This window comes from Micrasema longulum, unplaced genomic scaffold (assembly GCF_059751315.1).
Source record: "Micrasema longulum isolate JH-2025_06_02 unplaced genomic scaffold, ASM5975131v1 h1tg002570l, whole genome shotgun sequence".
Lineage (NCBI taxonomy): Eukaryota > Metazoa > Arthropoda > Insecta > Trichoptera > Brachycentridae > Micrasema > Micrasema longulum.
The window spans coordinates 1-17,482 of record NW_028279708.1 but is presented as its reverse complement, the minus strand read 5'-3'; the positions used below and the strand labels follow the sequence as shown (position 1 = coordinate 17,482).

The following is a 17,482-nucleotide window of genomic DNA, read 5'->3' as shown; positions in this document are numbered from 1 at the left end:
GTTTTTAACATTTTGAAGGAGCGTATTTAACTCTCAAAGACAAAATATATTTTTAAGAGAGAAGTAAAGGATTGGATTTTCCTTAGTGAAAGGAATTTGAGTGATGATTTTCCAAATGTTTGAGTTTGCTGATAACTATATTGATGTGCCATATATTTATTTTTAAACGTATTGTTATATTTCTGAAGCAATATAATATTTGTGGATATATACTCGTATGTCTGTGTCAACTAATAACTTGTCCCAACTCAAAACATGACTTTTAGTCCAATAGAGTTGGGACTTATGCATAAAAAATGTGTAATAAACTAGTTATAAATAAATGCATAAATAATATATCAATCATACATATTACATCGTAGTTATTTTCATAAAAATATAAATCTTTTCTATCGATTGTGACCTTTTCCGTATTATGGCCGCACGTACAGATTTATTAACAAGAGCTGACGCGTTCACAAAACCTAGAGGATGGTGAATTAAAAAAGGTTTTATTAATATTTATACGGGGTTGGAACTGTCAGTAGGGTCATAGTGAGTCACATCTTGCTGGAGGGTGCTGCTATAAAATGCTGCGAACGCCCATTTGCATTTCATCGACAACACTATTGAAAATAATATTTAAACCGTCCCAGAATTAATTTTTATTCGTCCTGGGGTGCTATTTTTAATCTTCTCGCTGGGGTAGACAGTGGTTAGTGTGTGGATTTTAATTTTTTTCGTGCGACCTGCACTTTGCTTTATATATGGCTACACCGATGACTAAACGTCAAATGACGTAAAACAAACAGTTTTATAATATTGATGTTTCATCGACATTACAAAACTGTTTAAAAAACGGAAAATCAACTGATTCGGTATGGTCAATTTAACTTGATTTAGTGTTTTGGGCAATGCTCAAGGTTGCAATAATGTTCTAAATTGAAATCGTCATATTTGGTTTCACGTGTACGGATTTATTTGACGTTTAGTCATCAGCGTGACCATATATGAAGCAAAGTGTAGTCGCATACAAAAAATACAAATCATTCTATAGGGAGATATCACTTTTTTACAATTATGATTTAATAAAGGTCTATGAGTAGATTAGAAAAAATGAACTTATTGATAGCATAAAAAACATTTTTAAATTTATAATTTTAAATTCCTGAGAAAACGCTTCATTGCATTGGCCACCCCTCTAATATGTCACAATGCGGATACATTTTTGTCATCGTTTGTGACCGTTTTAATAGACCTTATATTTTACGAATCTTGACGTCACGATTGTCAAGGCCAATCTTGTCGCGCTTTTGTAGAGGCGTATTTTTTAACAATTAAAATAAAATGATGAATGAAAACATTTTTCCACAATATCCATTGATTTTGAAAATACAATTAATTTTTCTTAATCCATTGCACATATTTTTAGCAGTATTCGAGTTATGTGATATTTCTCTTTTTTAAAAGTTATATAAATATTAATAACCAAATTCTAAGAATATTTCATTAATTTTTATTCCCTACACAGCCATTTGTATTTTTATTTTTTATGTATGTGAAACCCATAGCACAGTTTTACAATTGAAAAATAAGTTTTGTGTCTGTCAAAATGCAGAAGAAAAAAATTTACGTTTTCGTATTTATAGTCATGTTTTTGATAAGTAAAAATATACAAAAGATTATTTATTATGCTAGTTTTTAAATTATGTTACAAAACGGATAGCTGTGAAGAAAATAAAAAGTGTCATTTTTTTAAAAACAAGAAATTTATTATTCAATAACATCGATTGGATATTCGCATCACTATTACACAAAATTCACAATGTTGCCTCATTAAAATACGCGGTAAAAATGACGTGTCACAGAAAACATGGCGGTCATGTTGGGTCGAAAGCGTGAATGTTATTTTGTTTTTAAAAGAGCTTTGCTTTGTGACATCATCATTTTTAAAGCATTTTGTATAAAAATAAAACGAGTTAATTTATTTTTAAAGACACGTAACTATACTTGGCTTCATGATTTTCCTTATAAAGGTGTGCTTATTTTTTTTCTTTTTTATTTGTATTTTTATATAAAATTGTGTAATAAATAATCAAGCACTTTGTAAATGCAGATTCTTAACAAATGTTCATAACATCAACCTATAAATCATTTTCTAAGTATTTTAGCGTGATATATTTAAATTAATACTTAGTAGAGGACATTTAGTTAGACAATAGAAACATATTTATTTAATTTATAGGTAAATAAATACACAGATTATTTATAATACGGGATAACACAAGATATAAACAATATTTGACCACTCTTCATGCATTCAAAACAGTAGTAATTAAAACAGAAACGGTAAATTTTGGTTCAACACCCATTTACAGGTCAACATTGGTTACTTAAGATGGCCGCCAGAGAGGGCCAAACAAATGTTGTCGTAATATGTTTTAGGATAAATTAATGTGATTTGTGTTTTTAATTTCCAGAAAACTTGAAACCTGAAAATGTCACTGGTTTAAAATATCTGTTCTTTTAGCTACATTTTATTTTATTGTGGTACAGGCACGGTATATAATATTATGTAACCTGACATAATTTAAGTACAACCAAAGTAATTTTCAATAGCACGTGCGTTAAAATGGCAAAGAAAATCATAAGTAATTTAAATTTTCAACGTATATGCTGCAAACAATAACTTTTAGTTCATTTTTAACTTTACTTTATTTTGTTTTAAAATCACAGAATACCGTGGTTATACCTTTTTAACTAATTAAGAATGAGGGAAGCTACTTTTGTTAAGATAATGATAGACTAACTTATGGGATTTGCTAGCCGAGAAGGTGACAAATAACTTGAAACAAACTACATATTTTACGCTAAGAAGTGAAAATATTTTATAAAAATAAAATAGAAAGGAACATGATTAAAATTAAATCAATTTCACAAGGTTTATATAATCTTTTCAGATAAAAAAATCTTGCAATGCCAGCAAAATACTTGGAAACATTTTGACACTTCGCGTGGTATTGCCACGATTGATTTTTAGGTTATTATTTTCATTGTAACTAAAAGTTAAGTTTTAAAATGAGGTGTCTTGTGAATTTGTTTTATTAATGTTTTAAATGATGAACGATTCAACCTCAGAAGTACACAACCGTATTCCTGTATGATTTCTGAAGTAAATTAATATGTTTTATAGCAAAAATGCAGTACGTTTGTAACTCAATTTTTGATATTTTAAATCAACACACGTGAGTAAAAATTTTCGATAGCAATGAAAAAATAAAACAATTATTTCAATAATATTAACGCATTTTTGTTGTAGGTTAAAATTCTTTGAAAATTATATTAATATTTACATAGTTCATATATTCATTAAAGCTTGAGCACTCATTTGTAGCTTAAAAAAGCGATAATAACAATAAAAAATGTTTCCGAGAACTTAGGAAAAGGCAGATTAAGTACATCTTTAATAAAATTCTCTCCCATATAAAAACAATCATTAACAATTTTCGAAGCGATCTTTTGAATCAGTTGGCAGAGAAAATTATTTGGGTAGATTTATTTTTAAATATTTTATCATTGTGATCTCTATCGTTATATCGAGATAATTAAAAATATTGTTTGTTCGATAAACGCACGTTTGAGCAATGGTTATATCCGTCTTAATATTTTGTCAGTCCCCCTTGATACATTGAAAATGGAATTGAAAAAAAATAACTTTGCAATCCGTTATCGTCTATGGTTAAAATGTCATTGTTTGACAGTTTGAAACGCAATGCAGTGCAGTCTTGTGCCGCTAATATGATAAAGGTTTATTTACTTTGTTCAGAGCAAAGTTGCTTTGGCGGTTATGACGAAATTTTATGGTGTAAAAAACGTGAAATTAAATAAATGTCGAGTCGTTCAACGCACTCTAGTAGAAACCGGGCAGTTTTTATCAGAAGTATAGGAAAATAAACAATTGAAATGGAATACCACCAATAAATGTCAATTAAAAACCTTAGTGTATTGTAAAATAGCTCAAAAGGCATGATCGAAAATTGCGAATCGAGATTTAAGATGCTTGTGAGTTTATTTTCATTAATAACTTGCTCATTGAAAATCGATGACTTCAGGATTGGAAATAAAACGTCAAGTGGTTCAAAGCACTTGAAAGGAAGTATACTGTGTTAAATTATTTATAGATTTTTAAATGCTGTGAGTTTATCTTTGAGCTCCAAGTAATTCTGAAGAAAATTTCTTTTGAAGTTAAAAATGCATTAAAACGCAAAAAATACATGACAAATACGAGGAATGTTAAAAAAGACTGCTTGAAGAATTTTTAGACACAAAAAAACCTAAATCTTAGAGAATAACGACAAACAACAGTATAAAACGACAAATTAAATTTGTGTCAACTTAATTTCTTTTTTGAATCAGAATTTTTGTTTTGGCACATAATTTGAAATCACAACCGATAAAAACAATAGCATTAATCAGAGTAAAATCAGACTTCTTCCCGGTAATTTCCTTAAAATCTGCAAAAAATCAGTTTTGCTACTACGTACTATTTGGCACAGATGCATTATTTTGAAAATCAAATCATTTTGCAGGAAAAAAATATAATTTTTAGTTCTTTTGAAAAGCAGTAAATTTTTTTTAAGAAGCACCACGATAATTTTATTTATTTTATTTTACATATATTTTTTAACAATTTTATGCGCAACGGCTGTATTTTGCCACAACGTTTATAAAATATACTCTATCAACAGCAACAAAATGAAATTTAGATCACTGTTTAAATTTTTGACCGCGTCTTTGCAGTCAAGAAAAGCTCTTTCAAAATTTCTAACTTTAATTTGGCTTTCATTTAATAACTAAAAATATTTAAAATAAAACGAGTGTGATAATTTACACGTTCATACATCATTTTTGCCTTAAAAAATGAGTTAAAACTGCCATTTAAATTTTCGTACTAAAACGATATAATATTTTTCAATTTCTTTGCTTTCCGAAACATTTTTACAGAAAAATCTGTAACATATTTCTCCAATACAAATGTTGTATTTTTTACCCTGTTACCTTTTACAGAACATAAATCAATAATTAAACATCAAACTTTGCGGAATAATAGACACTAATACTGTCTAAATTTATAAGAAATTATAATGTGCAATTGGCACCCAACGTGAGTTTCTATTTTTAATAATATAAAATAAACGTAGATTTGATCTATTAAACCGCAAAGATAGTTTTGACTTTTTGCCTTAATACTTCACATATATTACGTATTATTTTTACATATATTAATAATATATATATATTTATAGACAATATGAATAAGAAATTAACAAAACCGGCGTTCATACGGTGCCAGTCTGTGATATAAACACATAAAATGCCATAGACACCATTGTTCACATAAAATTAATTATTACAATGAGAATTGTCATTGTTTTTTTTATTAAATTGTATAATCTATTCTCACAACCAGAACCGATTTTTACATATTTTCACTCACACACTTTTACTGCACAAATTTAATGTTCACATTTTTCGAAACGGGTTGAGCCTAGATTTGGAGGATATTATTTTTAATTATACGGTATTCTAATTAGTCTTATGCTGAATGTATTCAAGAAACGCTATAGGATAGTATAAATTCGTTATAAAAACAGTTCATAAATTGCATTTTGAGCGCTTTTGTTAGAAAATAATATTTGATTCACCCAAAAAAACTGACACGTGAAAAAATCCTTACAGCACTTCAACAACTGATTTCTGAATCGTTGTTTAGAAATCCACCGGTACTGTTTTGTTTCTTAATAGTCTTTTTGCCATCTTCTTTAATTGTTACTTCTGAATAATTGTTTTGCTTGGATCCCACTGCCATTTTGCTTATAACGTTCGTACCTCCACTGCTTGAAGACGATGACACATTATCACTATCTGCATAGGGTAAATCTGTAAGAGGTCCATTGATGAGGCTATGAGAACTACTGCTTGTTTTTAACTTGGGTTCTTGCGGTGTTTCGTTTGCAACTTCTACGTCATTTTTTGGAGCCTCAGGAGCTGGAGGCGAAGCCAAGTCGTGAATTACTGCTTTTTTTGGATCGATTTGAATCTTTCTACTTTCTGCTTTCTTAGACAATTTGTTTGGAGTCAAAAGGTTAACGTATGGAGGTAAAATATTCATATTGTTCAAATTAACCGACCCACTGTTTTTCTTAAGAGCGTTTAAGTTCTTTTCTAGTTGGGCCGCATCTAAACACAATGGGACATACTTTGCGTAGTTTGGATTATTTGCCATTGGTAGAATTGTTCTCTTGTATGGGGGTGATGAGTTTCTGGCCTCCGTGTTTTGAATTTTAGGGAGATTAGGAATTACTGGTTCTTGCTTCGGTGGGCCGTTTGAAGGACTATTCTGGTAGCTCTTGCTTAAACTGGTATCCGGAGGTTGAAGCGATGTTGGTGTTTGTTGAGGCGTATCAATGCTGATAAGCTTTTCGACCTGAAACAAAATTAAAATCATGTTGAAAAATATTTTAGTCGACACTATTACTTGAAACTGTATAAAATTCAAATATCTGTGTTCAGTTCACCAATGTATTTTACTGCGTGACAAGTTTGGCGACAGTGTTTTTCACAGAAATAGTACTGTTAATAGGCTTCCACGATTCTGTACTTAAGTTTTTTCCAGTAGGGATACATTTAGTCCATGGTCGTTGGGAACAAATCAAAAACTTTTGGAGAATTGGATGCCAATATAATATGCACCATTTCGGAAATATACAAATTTGGTAGAAAACCATGATCGTTTCTCTTTTTGCACACACTGGCACATAAGATACTGTATTGGTATACTAATTGCAGCGGATTTTGATAATTTATAAGATAATATTCTAAAGCTTCCGGTCGGTCATAGGCCTATGAAATATGCTAGTTGAAAAACATCTGCCTTAATCAATATTTCAGGTCAACCATGTCTGGAATCGAACCGAAGACCAGAGACATTGCGCTGTAGTCTGACACGGATAATTATTTTGTACGTTGCCCTGACGAATAAAGACATAAACATATTCCAAATGACATTAAAAACATTTTAAAGAAAAGAATATACATAGATGTCTTGGTATCCACCAGGATTATGACCTGTTATTGGCCGGTTTAAGTGGCCACTTGACACACTGTGGAACATTCGCCATTCTGTGTATATTTGAACACCTATATTTTTTTAACTCTCCCATCTGTTGATGTTTTTGAAGTTAAAGAGCTGAAACCTATATTGTTGCGGGTGAGATTAATCTTAATTGAATTATTTCACCTGCATACTGGGCAACGTCTGAAAATATATTTTTATTTTTTGTTCTTTTTTTTGGACCAGGTGGATTCATAAATAATGTTTTGAGATTGTCAAATTTTTTGTAGACAAGGACTGGATTTAATCTGCTAGGGAGCTGTTAATATTAACATATTACAACAGACATGAAGAACATTTTTTATTTTTTTATTAATATCCCTACAGAGATGAGGTAGAATTTTTTCAAATTCAGGATTATGGATATTCGATATTAATAAAACAAAAAATATATACCTACTCCCCCTCGGGAGAAATCCAGATTTGTGTATGTACAAAAAATACACATACCAAAAAATAATGAAGAACATGTTGGTCTGTTGTAATTATTCGAATTTATGTGACAAGAATAAAAAAAACTTAATGTTATCTGTAGACGAAAAGTATGAGTATTCGGAAACAAATAAAATATGGTTAGATGAAAACATACATAAGGATTTATTTTTAAATATTGTTTTATCTTTAAATAATTATGGTTAGGCAAAAGAAAAAGATTTTTATCAAAGTGAACGATTGAAGATTAATTTGAACAATTTTAATTGTGATGTAATTTTGTATGACGTTTTATTTATTTTATGTTCGTTTCATTTGATGTTTTTAAGAATAAAATAAATGTTTATAAAATTTACCGCTGGGCCAGAGTTTCCTCCTTCGCTGTTACAACTTGCCGTTTTGCTGACGGTTGTCTTCTGCGGTTGTTCCGTAAAAGAAGTCTCCCATTCTTCATCTCTCGCCTCTGAATCGTTCAAATCCTCGTCATCATCCTGACTGCCCGCCCCAGCCTCCATAGAAGCGAGCAGTCTATCAGTTGACTTGGAAGGCTGAAACTTTGAAGTATGTCCCATGAGATTTTCCAATTTCGAGCCCATAGAGCTGACGGTGCTATCAGAACTTTTAGAACCGTACGCGGAATCAGGGTTTTTAGATGCGTATATTCCTTCGATGTTTTGGAATTTGTTTCCATAATTGTCGTTTATTTTGGCGCTGTAATTCCCATCGACGCTCTGGTATTTTACACTGTAATTTGTCTCGTTCGATTTTGAAATGTGGTTTGAATTAGCCATCTTCGTGAGTTCGTTTTGTTTTGTATCGTAATTGCTGTGATTCATTTCTGTGGACGGGTTTATTCTAGATGCAAGGGCAATATTGCCGTACTCCGGAGGATAGATTTGTTTGAACGCGGCCTTGTGGTTGGCGTTAGGGGATCCCATACTGTTAAGCCCATTAACTTGTGACAATGACAACACGTTCGCAGCCGTGGAACCCACGGCCTCGCCGGTGCTAGGCAACTGCATACGATCCATTGACCTATAAACATAATCAGATCAATCAAACGTAAAACCAAATACAATATTCAAAACAGAAATAAAGCCAAAATGTGAACATTCAATTTTAACAGCTATCAATTTGGCTACATAAAAACATTTAAAACGAAGTTGAAAAATAAATTTATATCTTTGTACTCTAAAATGCTGTATATGTCTCAGATGTTTTTTGTTAATTTTGGAGCTGTTTTTTTGTAAAGGGTACACCAACATGCTAAACATAAATTAATGCATTCTCTAAAATAAACATGACAGCAAAACATAAAATATGACACACATTCAACAAACATTTTTTAGTAAGCTCAGCGTGAGTAAATTTGTTTCAGAAAACTTACCAGTATCCGCGGAAATTATTTAATGATTCAATGATTGATACTTCAAAAACTAGCCAGCAAAATGATATTTTCATACTAAATTAAAGAAGCGTAACTGAATCTATATAATAACTGATAAAGCATGTACGTAAATGTAGATTTTAAATATTCCGCAAAATACACAAAAAACATTAATTCAAATTTTAACAATTATTGAGTAAGCAAAATTCTATTTATACACAAGTATTATACTGTATTAAATATTTTCTTTTTCCTTTTTAGAATTGTTAATAGCGTTGTAAAACTCCATTTATTCATTTTTTAAATGAAACAAATTTTTAACGTTAATTTTGACAGAGAGTAAACAAGGTCTGCACTTTAATGCTTGTCAATAAAGAGTTTTTATCATGAAGATACATTTAGATATAAGAGCATGGGGCTTTTAAGAAATATCTTTCAGAATGTTGACTATATGACACAAAAAACATTTCTTCATTTTTAGTTTGTATGAAAATTTATTATCAACATATCTAAATATTGTTATTTTTCAAACTATTTGTAGGTTTTTGCAAACACTTTTCAAAATTACGAAATACCGTGATTTAATCACAACATTTTTTAAAATTTGGAATTCAGGTGAAATCCGTTGAAAATTCTGTTCAAGATTTGATTTATTTGCACCACCTCTGACCTGTTTTGAGTTGCATCATATGTATGCATTATATAACTACATATAAAGTTCCCAGCGACAAGCTGATACCTGCAATGGTTTAGTTATAACAAGCCGTCAACCACTGCAAAATGCTAGACAATGCTCTAGCAATCAAGGCTTTTGGATCAATGTCAGCTATTTACGAAGCTAGAATTGAATTGGTTGAACACTCTCCATTTTCACCTGATCTTGACCTCAGTAACTACCAGCTATTTCCTCAATCAAGGAACGTTTCGTCAAAGACGACAAAGAGGTCATGTGCTGTGTAGACGAGTGGCTCGCAGGCGTTGGACAAATATGTTGATGTTCTACCAGGAAGCTATAGAGATGTTGGAGGATAACGTCAAACAATACTTTCAAATACGTCAGAGGTGGAGAATATTAATCAACTTTCGTATTTTTCATGATTCTAAATTTCATAAGCCACGATTTTTATTGAATTTAATTCTATTGATATTTTTTTAAATAATAAATGTTACGTAAAATTTATACTACCACATTTACAAAACAATCCCACAAAGGCATGGCCCCTATGTTTGCATTGCATCGCTCCTGGCTCTGAGTTGAGTTTGTCAATTTGTACAGGAGACTATGTCGGATATTGTCATTGGCACATGTAACTCACCCACACGCCTGCTGCTGGTCTACCGTCTGGTTCGGAAGCAGCGGCACCAGGTAGTCCGAGGTACGAGTCAAGCCGCCGGCTTGCTACTCCACGTGGACAGAAGAAAGACACACCACGTGTCAGTGGGAAGTATGGGAAACAGGACATAGGAAAACACACACAGTAGGCCGGAGTTAGTACCGCAGGCAAGCAATGAAGAGAGAATGAATGTTTTGAATATTTAGATGATATTTTAATCATTTTCAGCCAATTTTTCGGGTACATTTTTTAATAAAAATTACAATCGCAATCAAACTGCTTGTTTTAATATTTTGTTTATTCTGGTCAGTTCAGTGCTACATTATCATCATTATGGTGCATAGGGCACAACACTAGTACAAAAAATGCAGCGTATATCGATGATCAGTTACATAAATGTAAGGTGATCGATCAGCCGTACGCTTCAGTCCAGAAACAGTGAAATACTGCAGTGTAGAAACATATAATATGTAATCTCAGGAATCGAACCCAGGACCTCAAACAAGGTAGGAAAGATGCCAACCAATACACTACGAGTCGAACGCGTTCGCCCACCATTGTTGAGATCCTGGGTTCGACTCCTGGCAGGGTGGACGTAAAATGTTGATTTTAAAGGCTGTTTAAACTACAATACTTCATTGTTCCTAAACTGGCACCCGAAGCGTAGGACTGATCACCTTACTTTTATGTAATAGATTATCAAAACACGCGACGTTTAGTTTACAAATGTTTGTAAACTAAACGCCGCGTATGCGGAGAGTGGAGTAATGAAAAATAACAATGTTACTTGTCGGAAAAGCGCAATTTAAATTAAATAATCAATGTTTTTTTATTTGTGGATAGTGGATTATGTATATTTTTAAACTGTGTGTTTTCTCCCTTTGCAAAATAAATATAATAATTCTACTAATATTTAAAATAAAATTTCAATGGGAAAAAAAGTAGACTTCACTCTAAAAATCACAACACATATTTAGGAGGAGTTTATGTATCAAAATACTTGAATATAATATAAGTAATACAACAACATCTTCTATGTATAATATCGTAACCCGCAAATCGACGATATTTAGTTTAGTTTATTGTAATTTTTAGTCTTAAAATTAATCCCGCGTATGCAAAATATAAAATCGAGACTCAAATTCGTGTCGAGACTGGAGGCGCAAATTATGTCAGGATTGCTTAATTTGCGTTGAAAAGATCAACGCAAATCTGTCGCTGTACTTATTGGCCAAAAACAGCATAAAAGTCGTTTCCTAATCACCGTATTCATCTGATTTGGCTCCGTGTGACTTTTTCCCGCTCCCTAAACTCAAATTACCTCTACGCGGAAATCATTTTGACTCATTTTGACTCGAGGTGATGAAAGAAAATTTGCAGAGGGATCTGAAAGCCATTCCGAAATCGTTGATTGGAAAAAACATTGCCTCTTACTTTTTAGGGATCTCAAATTCGTGTCGAGACTGGAAGCTCTAGTTACGATATTATACGTAGGAGGTGTCGATATATTGAAATATTTTGAAAATAAAATTAGGTAATGTTTTGTAAAGGTCATAAAAAAAAGTGTGTTATATTCATACTGTATTTTTGATGATTTGACAGGATTTTTTTCTTAAAAGTATTTTCATACATAAGTTTCTATTTCTGGGTTCCTACAGTCTTGCCAATTAAAATAATTATTTCAATGCAGTTCCAAAATTTAACAATACATCTTTTGTTTCTATTTGATTAATTTATTAATTTTAAATATTATCTTACGATAAGGAAATATCACATACTAATAATACCGATAAAAACAAGTGAAATTGACATATAAAATTTCATTGTATTTTTTTTTTAAATCCATATGGGTGGTTATTGTGAAGAAATGTTTTCATTTATAATTTTTAAAACCAAATTATTGAAAAATACGTCTTTACAAAAACGTGACATGTTTGGCCTTGACTATTGTGACGTCAAGATTCGGTACGATGCTCTATTTAAATTAAAACGGTCACAAACAAAGTTAAAATTTTAACCGAATTGTGACGTAATAGGGGCGTGGCCAAAACAATGAACCGTTTTCACGAGAATTTAAAATTAAAGGCACAAAATAAAATTCCTTGACAGTATTTCATCGACCCTTATTAATTTAACATTGTGAAAAAAAAGTAATATTTTCCTATCATAATTATCGGCGTAAAACATATTTGACTTTCCATTGCTCTCTCGCAAAGTGAATAATAATTTCAAAAGAAATTAAACGTCTTGTTTGAAGAAATTTTACGTGCGTAATACCGGAGCAAAAAAGATTTAAAAGGATGTTACAAAGTTATTTTTCAAACCTCAATTCAAAATTTAATCACATTTTTAAACATGAATGATTTTATATCAGATGTTTTTGATAGTAAAAAATGATACACCTACTTCAAAATATAATTGATTTTAAAATAATTACTGATAGAATCTAAAAAAATATTGAACCAAATATTTAAAAATCTCATTATAATATATAAATCATGTATTCTGTTCTATTCTTTGAAATGCGGGTCAGAGCTAATCAACTCTTGACGTCAATGTGATTTGTGAAGATCTATTGCAACTGGTCCTCGAGAGTCAAATCACGCTCGCTAAGCCCAGGTCTTGGGCAAAGAGCCAAGGGCGAGATATCTCATTTCGATAAATCTTCCCTTCTAATCCCAGATCCATAAGTATCGGGATATTAGATAGGGGGCGAGTTCTTTAACATCCTCACAGGTGGTATTCTGAATCATCTCTGACCCCTAGATAGCGATTAATTTACGATTTTTTTTTTCATGCGCTTACATCTTCTTTTATGTCTGGCCACACTGATGACTTAAGGTTAAATAAATATAAACACGTAAAACAAACATGATGATACAATTTTTTCTCTGTTTTTGATGTGTATTATTATTTATTATTATCTTTTTCTAATTAATGTATTAAATATTTTTGTGTACCAGATATTATGTTATTATTTTATACATACTTACTGTTAACTAATTTTTTTTATTTGTTTTTAACAATAATTTGTTGATACCATTTTAACTTCACAAACATCAACAGATGAAAGAATTGAAGGAATATAGATGTTCAAATATAGGCAGAATGGTGAATGTAGCACAGTGTGTAAAGTGGCCACTTAAACCAGCCAGATGAAAGAATTAAAGTAATAAAGATGTTCAAATATGGGCAGAATGATGAATGTTACACAGTGTGTAAAATGGCCAGTTAAACCAGCCAATGACAGGTCATAAGCCCTGTAGATGCCCAGACTTCTATATTGCCTACTTTAAAATGTTCTTCGTCTCTGTTGTAATATGTTAACATCAATTATTTGACGTTTAATCGTCAGGTGGCCAGTATACAAAGAAAAAAATGCTGAAATAAACTACTTTCTACGGGGTAGAAAAGATTCAGAACACTACCACTGGTTTAACTAGTAGTCTCCCGAGGATAAGGCTTCTTTTATAATGTAAAGCATCACATTCACATATAATGTAGAACCTACATTTAGAAGTTTCAGAAAGGTTCATTCTAGCGAGGTGTTTATTCAACCCCCGTAAGAGCTTTAGTGATAACCCCTATCTGGTTTTGTCAGTTATGTATGCTCTAATTAGTATTTTTAATTTACAATTTGTAAATTTTATTTTTAAAAAACCTTTCAATGTTTTCAATATTAAACCTTTTTGGGTGAATACCGTTTAAGTTAGATTCATTCCAAAGTTTCGGCTAACCTTTTATGTATGCTAAATGTAAATTTCTGTAATAAATATGTAACCATAAATAAAAATGGCACTCGTTGAAAATGGCCCTCAAAATAAAATATTTGGGTAAATCATAACGCAAATGTTTATTAAAAAAAAATATATACGGAATCACCTAAAAAAATACATTGATTTGAGTAACCGTGAAAATCTACGCACCTTCTAAAAGTTTTATTTATAAATAGATATTTATAAAATATTTGTAAGTTAGCCTTGTAAATAAGCTTGTTTCTGCATTAAGTTTTCATACTGATGTGCCATCTCTGTTGCAATCAATTTCTTTTCATGTTCCCAACCGCGTCACCAGAAGTCAAAATCTGCTATTTATAAAATCTTCCAAGAGCAACTTTGGTTTTTATGCCCCAATGTCCAGAATGTGTAGATTAGTCAATTCATCACACGACTTGGAATTTTTTGGGATAGATCTTCCGGCTTTTCGTAGATCTCAACGCGACTAAACAGTGTGGGATGAAGTTGGATTGGCATGGTTTAGCTCAAAGTTTTTGTTCTTTCGTTTTTTTTAATATATTGTATACAATTATTGTTTTGCCCTTGTTTGTCTTTGCTAAATAGTTTTATGTTCTTTTTGTTCAGTTTCTTGCATTTATGTTTCTTCATGTAACTGTTGTAATTGGCTTAGGCCGTATATATATAATAAATAAATAAATACTGTATGGGCATAGAATTAAGAATAGTCCAGAAGGAGCGTAGAATCATATTTGAATACATCGGACTGTGTCCAATAATTCCCCCACTTAGACACACTTTCGCCGCGCGCATTCGTTAAGTCGCCGGGTAATGTTGCTTGATGGGAAAAAAAATCATAACACAAATGTAAGGTAAAAAAAAGCAATCTGTTAATTTTTCTAAAATTTTATTGTGCACGCTGAAACATTGATTGGCACAACAGATTAGATAAATAAAGGGTCATTTAATAAGAGTATTTGAATTTATAAACTTTGAGCTTAAAAAATAAAACAAATTTTATTTGACACAAAACGGATATTTTTATATCATGCTAAATAATATTTTATGTTTTAAAGATAATGTCATTCAAATGTCCCCCACGGCGTTGTTTAATTCGAGGTCTAATTTTCATTAGTACTTTTATTAAATGAGCAAAGTAGGGTAAAAAAAATTCTACCCTGGCAACACTAACGAAATTTCCATTTTGTTTATTCGACAATCTGACAGATGGAAAAATAATTCAATTTTTAAGTAATTCATTTGCTACTTAAACATTCGTTTGCTAATTACACATGAAATGTGATGCCATCCCGTTTCTTTAATATCTTAGCAGTATTTCTACACTTTAAAAGGACACAACACGGCATAGTTGAATTCAAATCAGGAGTTGCGTACTGAGCGACGTCTACAAAGAAACTAATGGGGCAAAACGTAAACCTACTTATTTATGAGTAGTTGAGTCGTCTTCTGTTTGATGTGCGTATGCGGTTTCTGGACTATTTTTAATTCTATGTGTATGAGATAGGACAGTAGTTTTATTAGCAATTAATTTTCGGTACATTCAAGTAAAATTCTTCCTTGCTTTTAATTAAGTTTTAGCAACAACATAGCAACCAAATAAAATTGAGGAATTTCTTACTTGCAACGAGGGGTTCTGGCTATCGTCTCTTCCTATTGACTCAGGGCGGTTGAAGCAAGGCAGCGGAGCCACCATCAGCTCAGGGTCCTAGGAAAATCATTTAATATTTCAAAAAGTTAACACTACACGTATTTATTTATACACGGCACGCAGTGCCTTTAACCTTACATAAATATATATTTAACTAGCGGACCCGACGGACGTTGTCTTGCCCGAACGTTGGCTTGCCTGCCAATCTTGGAAAAATACTTTTCATCTAGGTACTTGTTTGTGATTAAATTTCAAAACTAAAAATTGTTCCCATTCAAAAAGTATTGAATCTCAGTAGGTACTTGTTTATATTTGAATTCCAAAACATAAAATTAGTATTTTTTTCAAATTCGGCATTTTTTTGCAAACGTCAAACTCCGGTCGTCTCACCAACAAAGGGGTGTACTTATGTAGGAATACGATTTTTAAAAATGTATTGAATTTAATATTATTTTGGTGTCACCAAAAATCCAATGAAGAGAAATAAATGGTTACAAATTATAAGGAATTCAAGGAAAGAATCTGATTGAGATCTGCAAAAAACAAATGCTGTTTGTAAACATTCAAAAACAAACTTTTTTTATACACAAAAAACGACATTTTAATTTTTTTTTGCAAATGCATCCCCGGTAGATCGATGAATAAAACATTTATGCTCCTAACTTCTTTTCGATATATAAGATTGAAAATTTTAATATCTACGAATCGGTTTAGCCATTTAGGAGGAGTACGGTGACATCATACGTACAGAGGAATTATATATATAAAGAGGTGCGAAACTGTAAGAGTGAAGTAATGTTTCGGAAAAAAACTTTTGTTTGTTTTGTGCTTATTTGTTTATTTCAAGAATAGCAATATAACAAAGCAATCGAGATGACCCCTCAACAAAAGTCGAATGGGTGACAAAATGTCATATCTTTCCAGCATAAGGTTCAACTTCTTCTTTGCTGAAGGCAGGATCAAAATGAGTTCGAACAAACCTGCGTGCTGTGGGTGAGTCGCTCAAACAGTTGTGAAAACGTTGGTCTCTCCTGCGGAGAAGGGTTCCAGCAGTCACACATCATCCTGTAGATCTCCATCGGACAACCTGATAGCATGGGATTGATGGTCGAATTAGTAAAACTTTAGTTTAATATTTTACATGCTGTGTAAAGAATTCATGAGTCACTGTGTGGTAACCTGAGGTTAGGAAATGATCTTTTTTTTCTCTTTTCATCTTATTGAAATTATTTGTTGATTTGTCAACGCCCAAAGAGCTTGTAAATATACATAAGTTCTTAACAATCAACAAATATAAAAATACAAAACAAAGTCCTCCATTCATTTAGCGAATGCCGAATCAGAATAGACGATGTTGTCGCAGATTGGTTTGAAGTCACCATCGGAGTTCGTCAAGGTTGCGTCCTTGCACCGTTCCATTTTATAATTCTCATGGACTTCATCTTTTTTTTTTTTTTTAAAGGAATAACCCGCTAAGCCTCTATTTTGAGGCTTGTCAGCAGGTGGGATAGAGGGAATATGGAAGAAGGTAATGAAAAATACACCACAACACCCAGACCAATTGAGAAAAAAATCTTTCTTGGATTTTTTTCTTGCAACTGGCGGGAATCGAACCCGCGACGCCAGTTTCACAGATAGACGTCTAACCAACTGCGCCACGGCGCCTGTAAGTAAGTAAATTCCGTTAAGTAAGTAATAAATTCACTTAAGTAAGTAAATTCCACTAGATCGAGGTATATCCATCTCCTCCCAAAAACTCTGCAATCTAGAGTA

General features: G+C 31.9%; 1 protein-coding gene across 1 annotated transcript; it reads right to left on the bottom strand.

Moving 5' to 3' along the window:
- Nucleotides 1-5,465: 5,465 nt before the first annotated feature.
- LOC148271947 (uncharacterized) lies at nucleotides 5,466-16,797 on the bottom strand. Its single transcript, XM_088240716.1, has 4 exons — nucleotides 16,690-16,797; nucleotides 15,680-15,766; nucleotides 7,942-8,620; nucleotides 5,466-6,466 (listed from the first exon to the last, which is right to left on the bottom strand). The coding sequence occupies exons 3-4, from the start codon at nucleotides 8,614-8,616 to the stop codon at nucleotides 5,723-5,725; spliced, it is 1,419 nt and encodes a 472-aa protein (XP_088096842.1). The 5' UTR covers nucleotides 8,617-8,620; nucleotides 15,680-15,766; nucleotides 16,690-16,797; the 3' UTR covers nucleotides 5,466-5,722.
- Nucleotides 16,798-17,482: the final 685 nt, after the last annotated feature.

What these genes read in the sequence shown, in the direction of transcription:
- LOC148271947 (XM_088240716.1), bottom strand. Translation starts at nt 8,616, where the DNA reads ATGGATCGTATGCAGTTGCCTAGCACCGGCGAGGCCGTGGGTTCCACG. An exon ending in GAGGAAACTCTGGCCCAGCG is followed by an intron (nt 6,467 to 7,941) that starts GTAAATTTTATA and finishes ATTTTGTTTCAG; the next exon opens with GTCGAAAAGCTTATCAGCAT.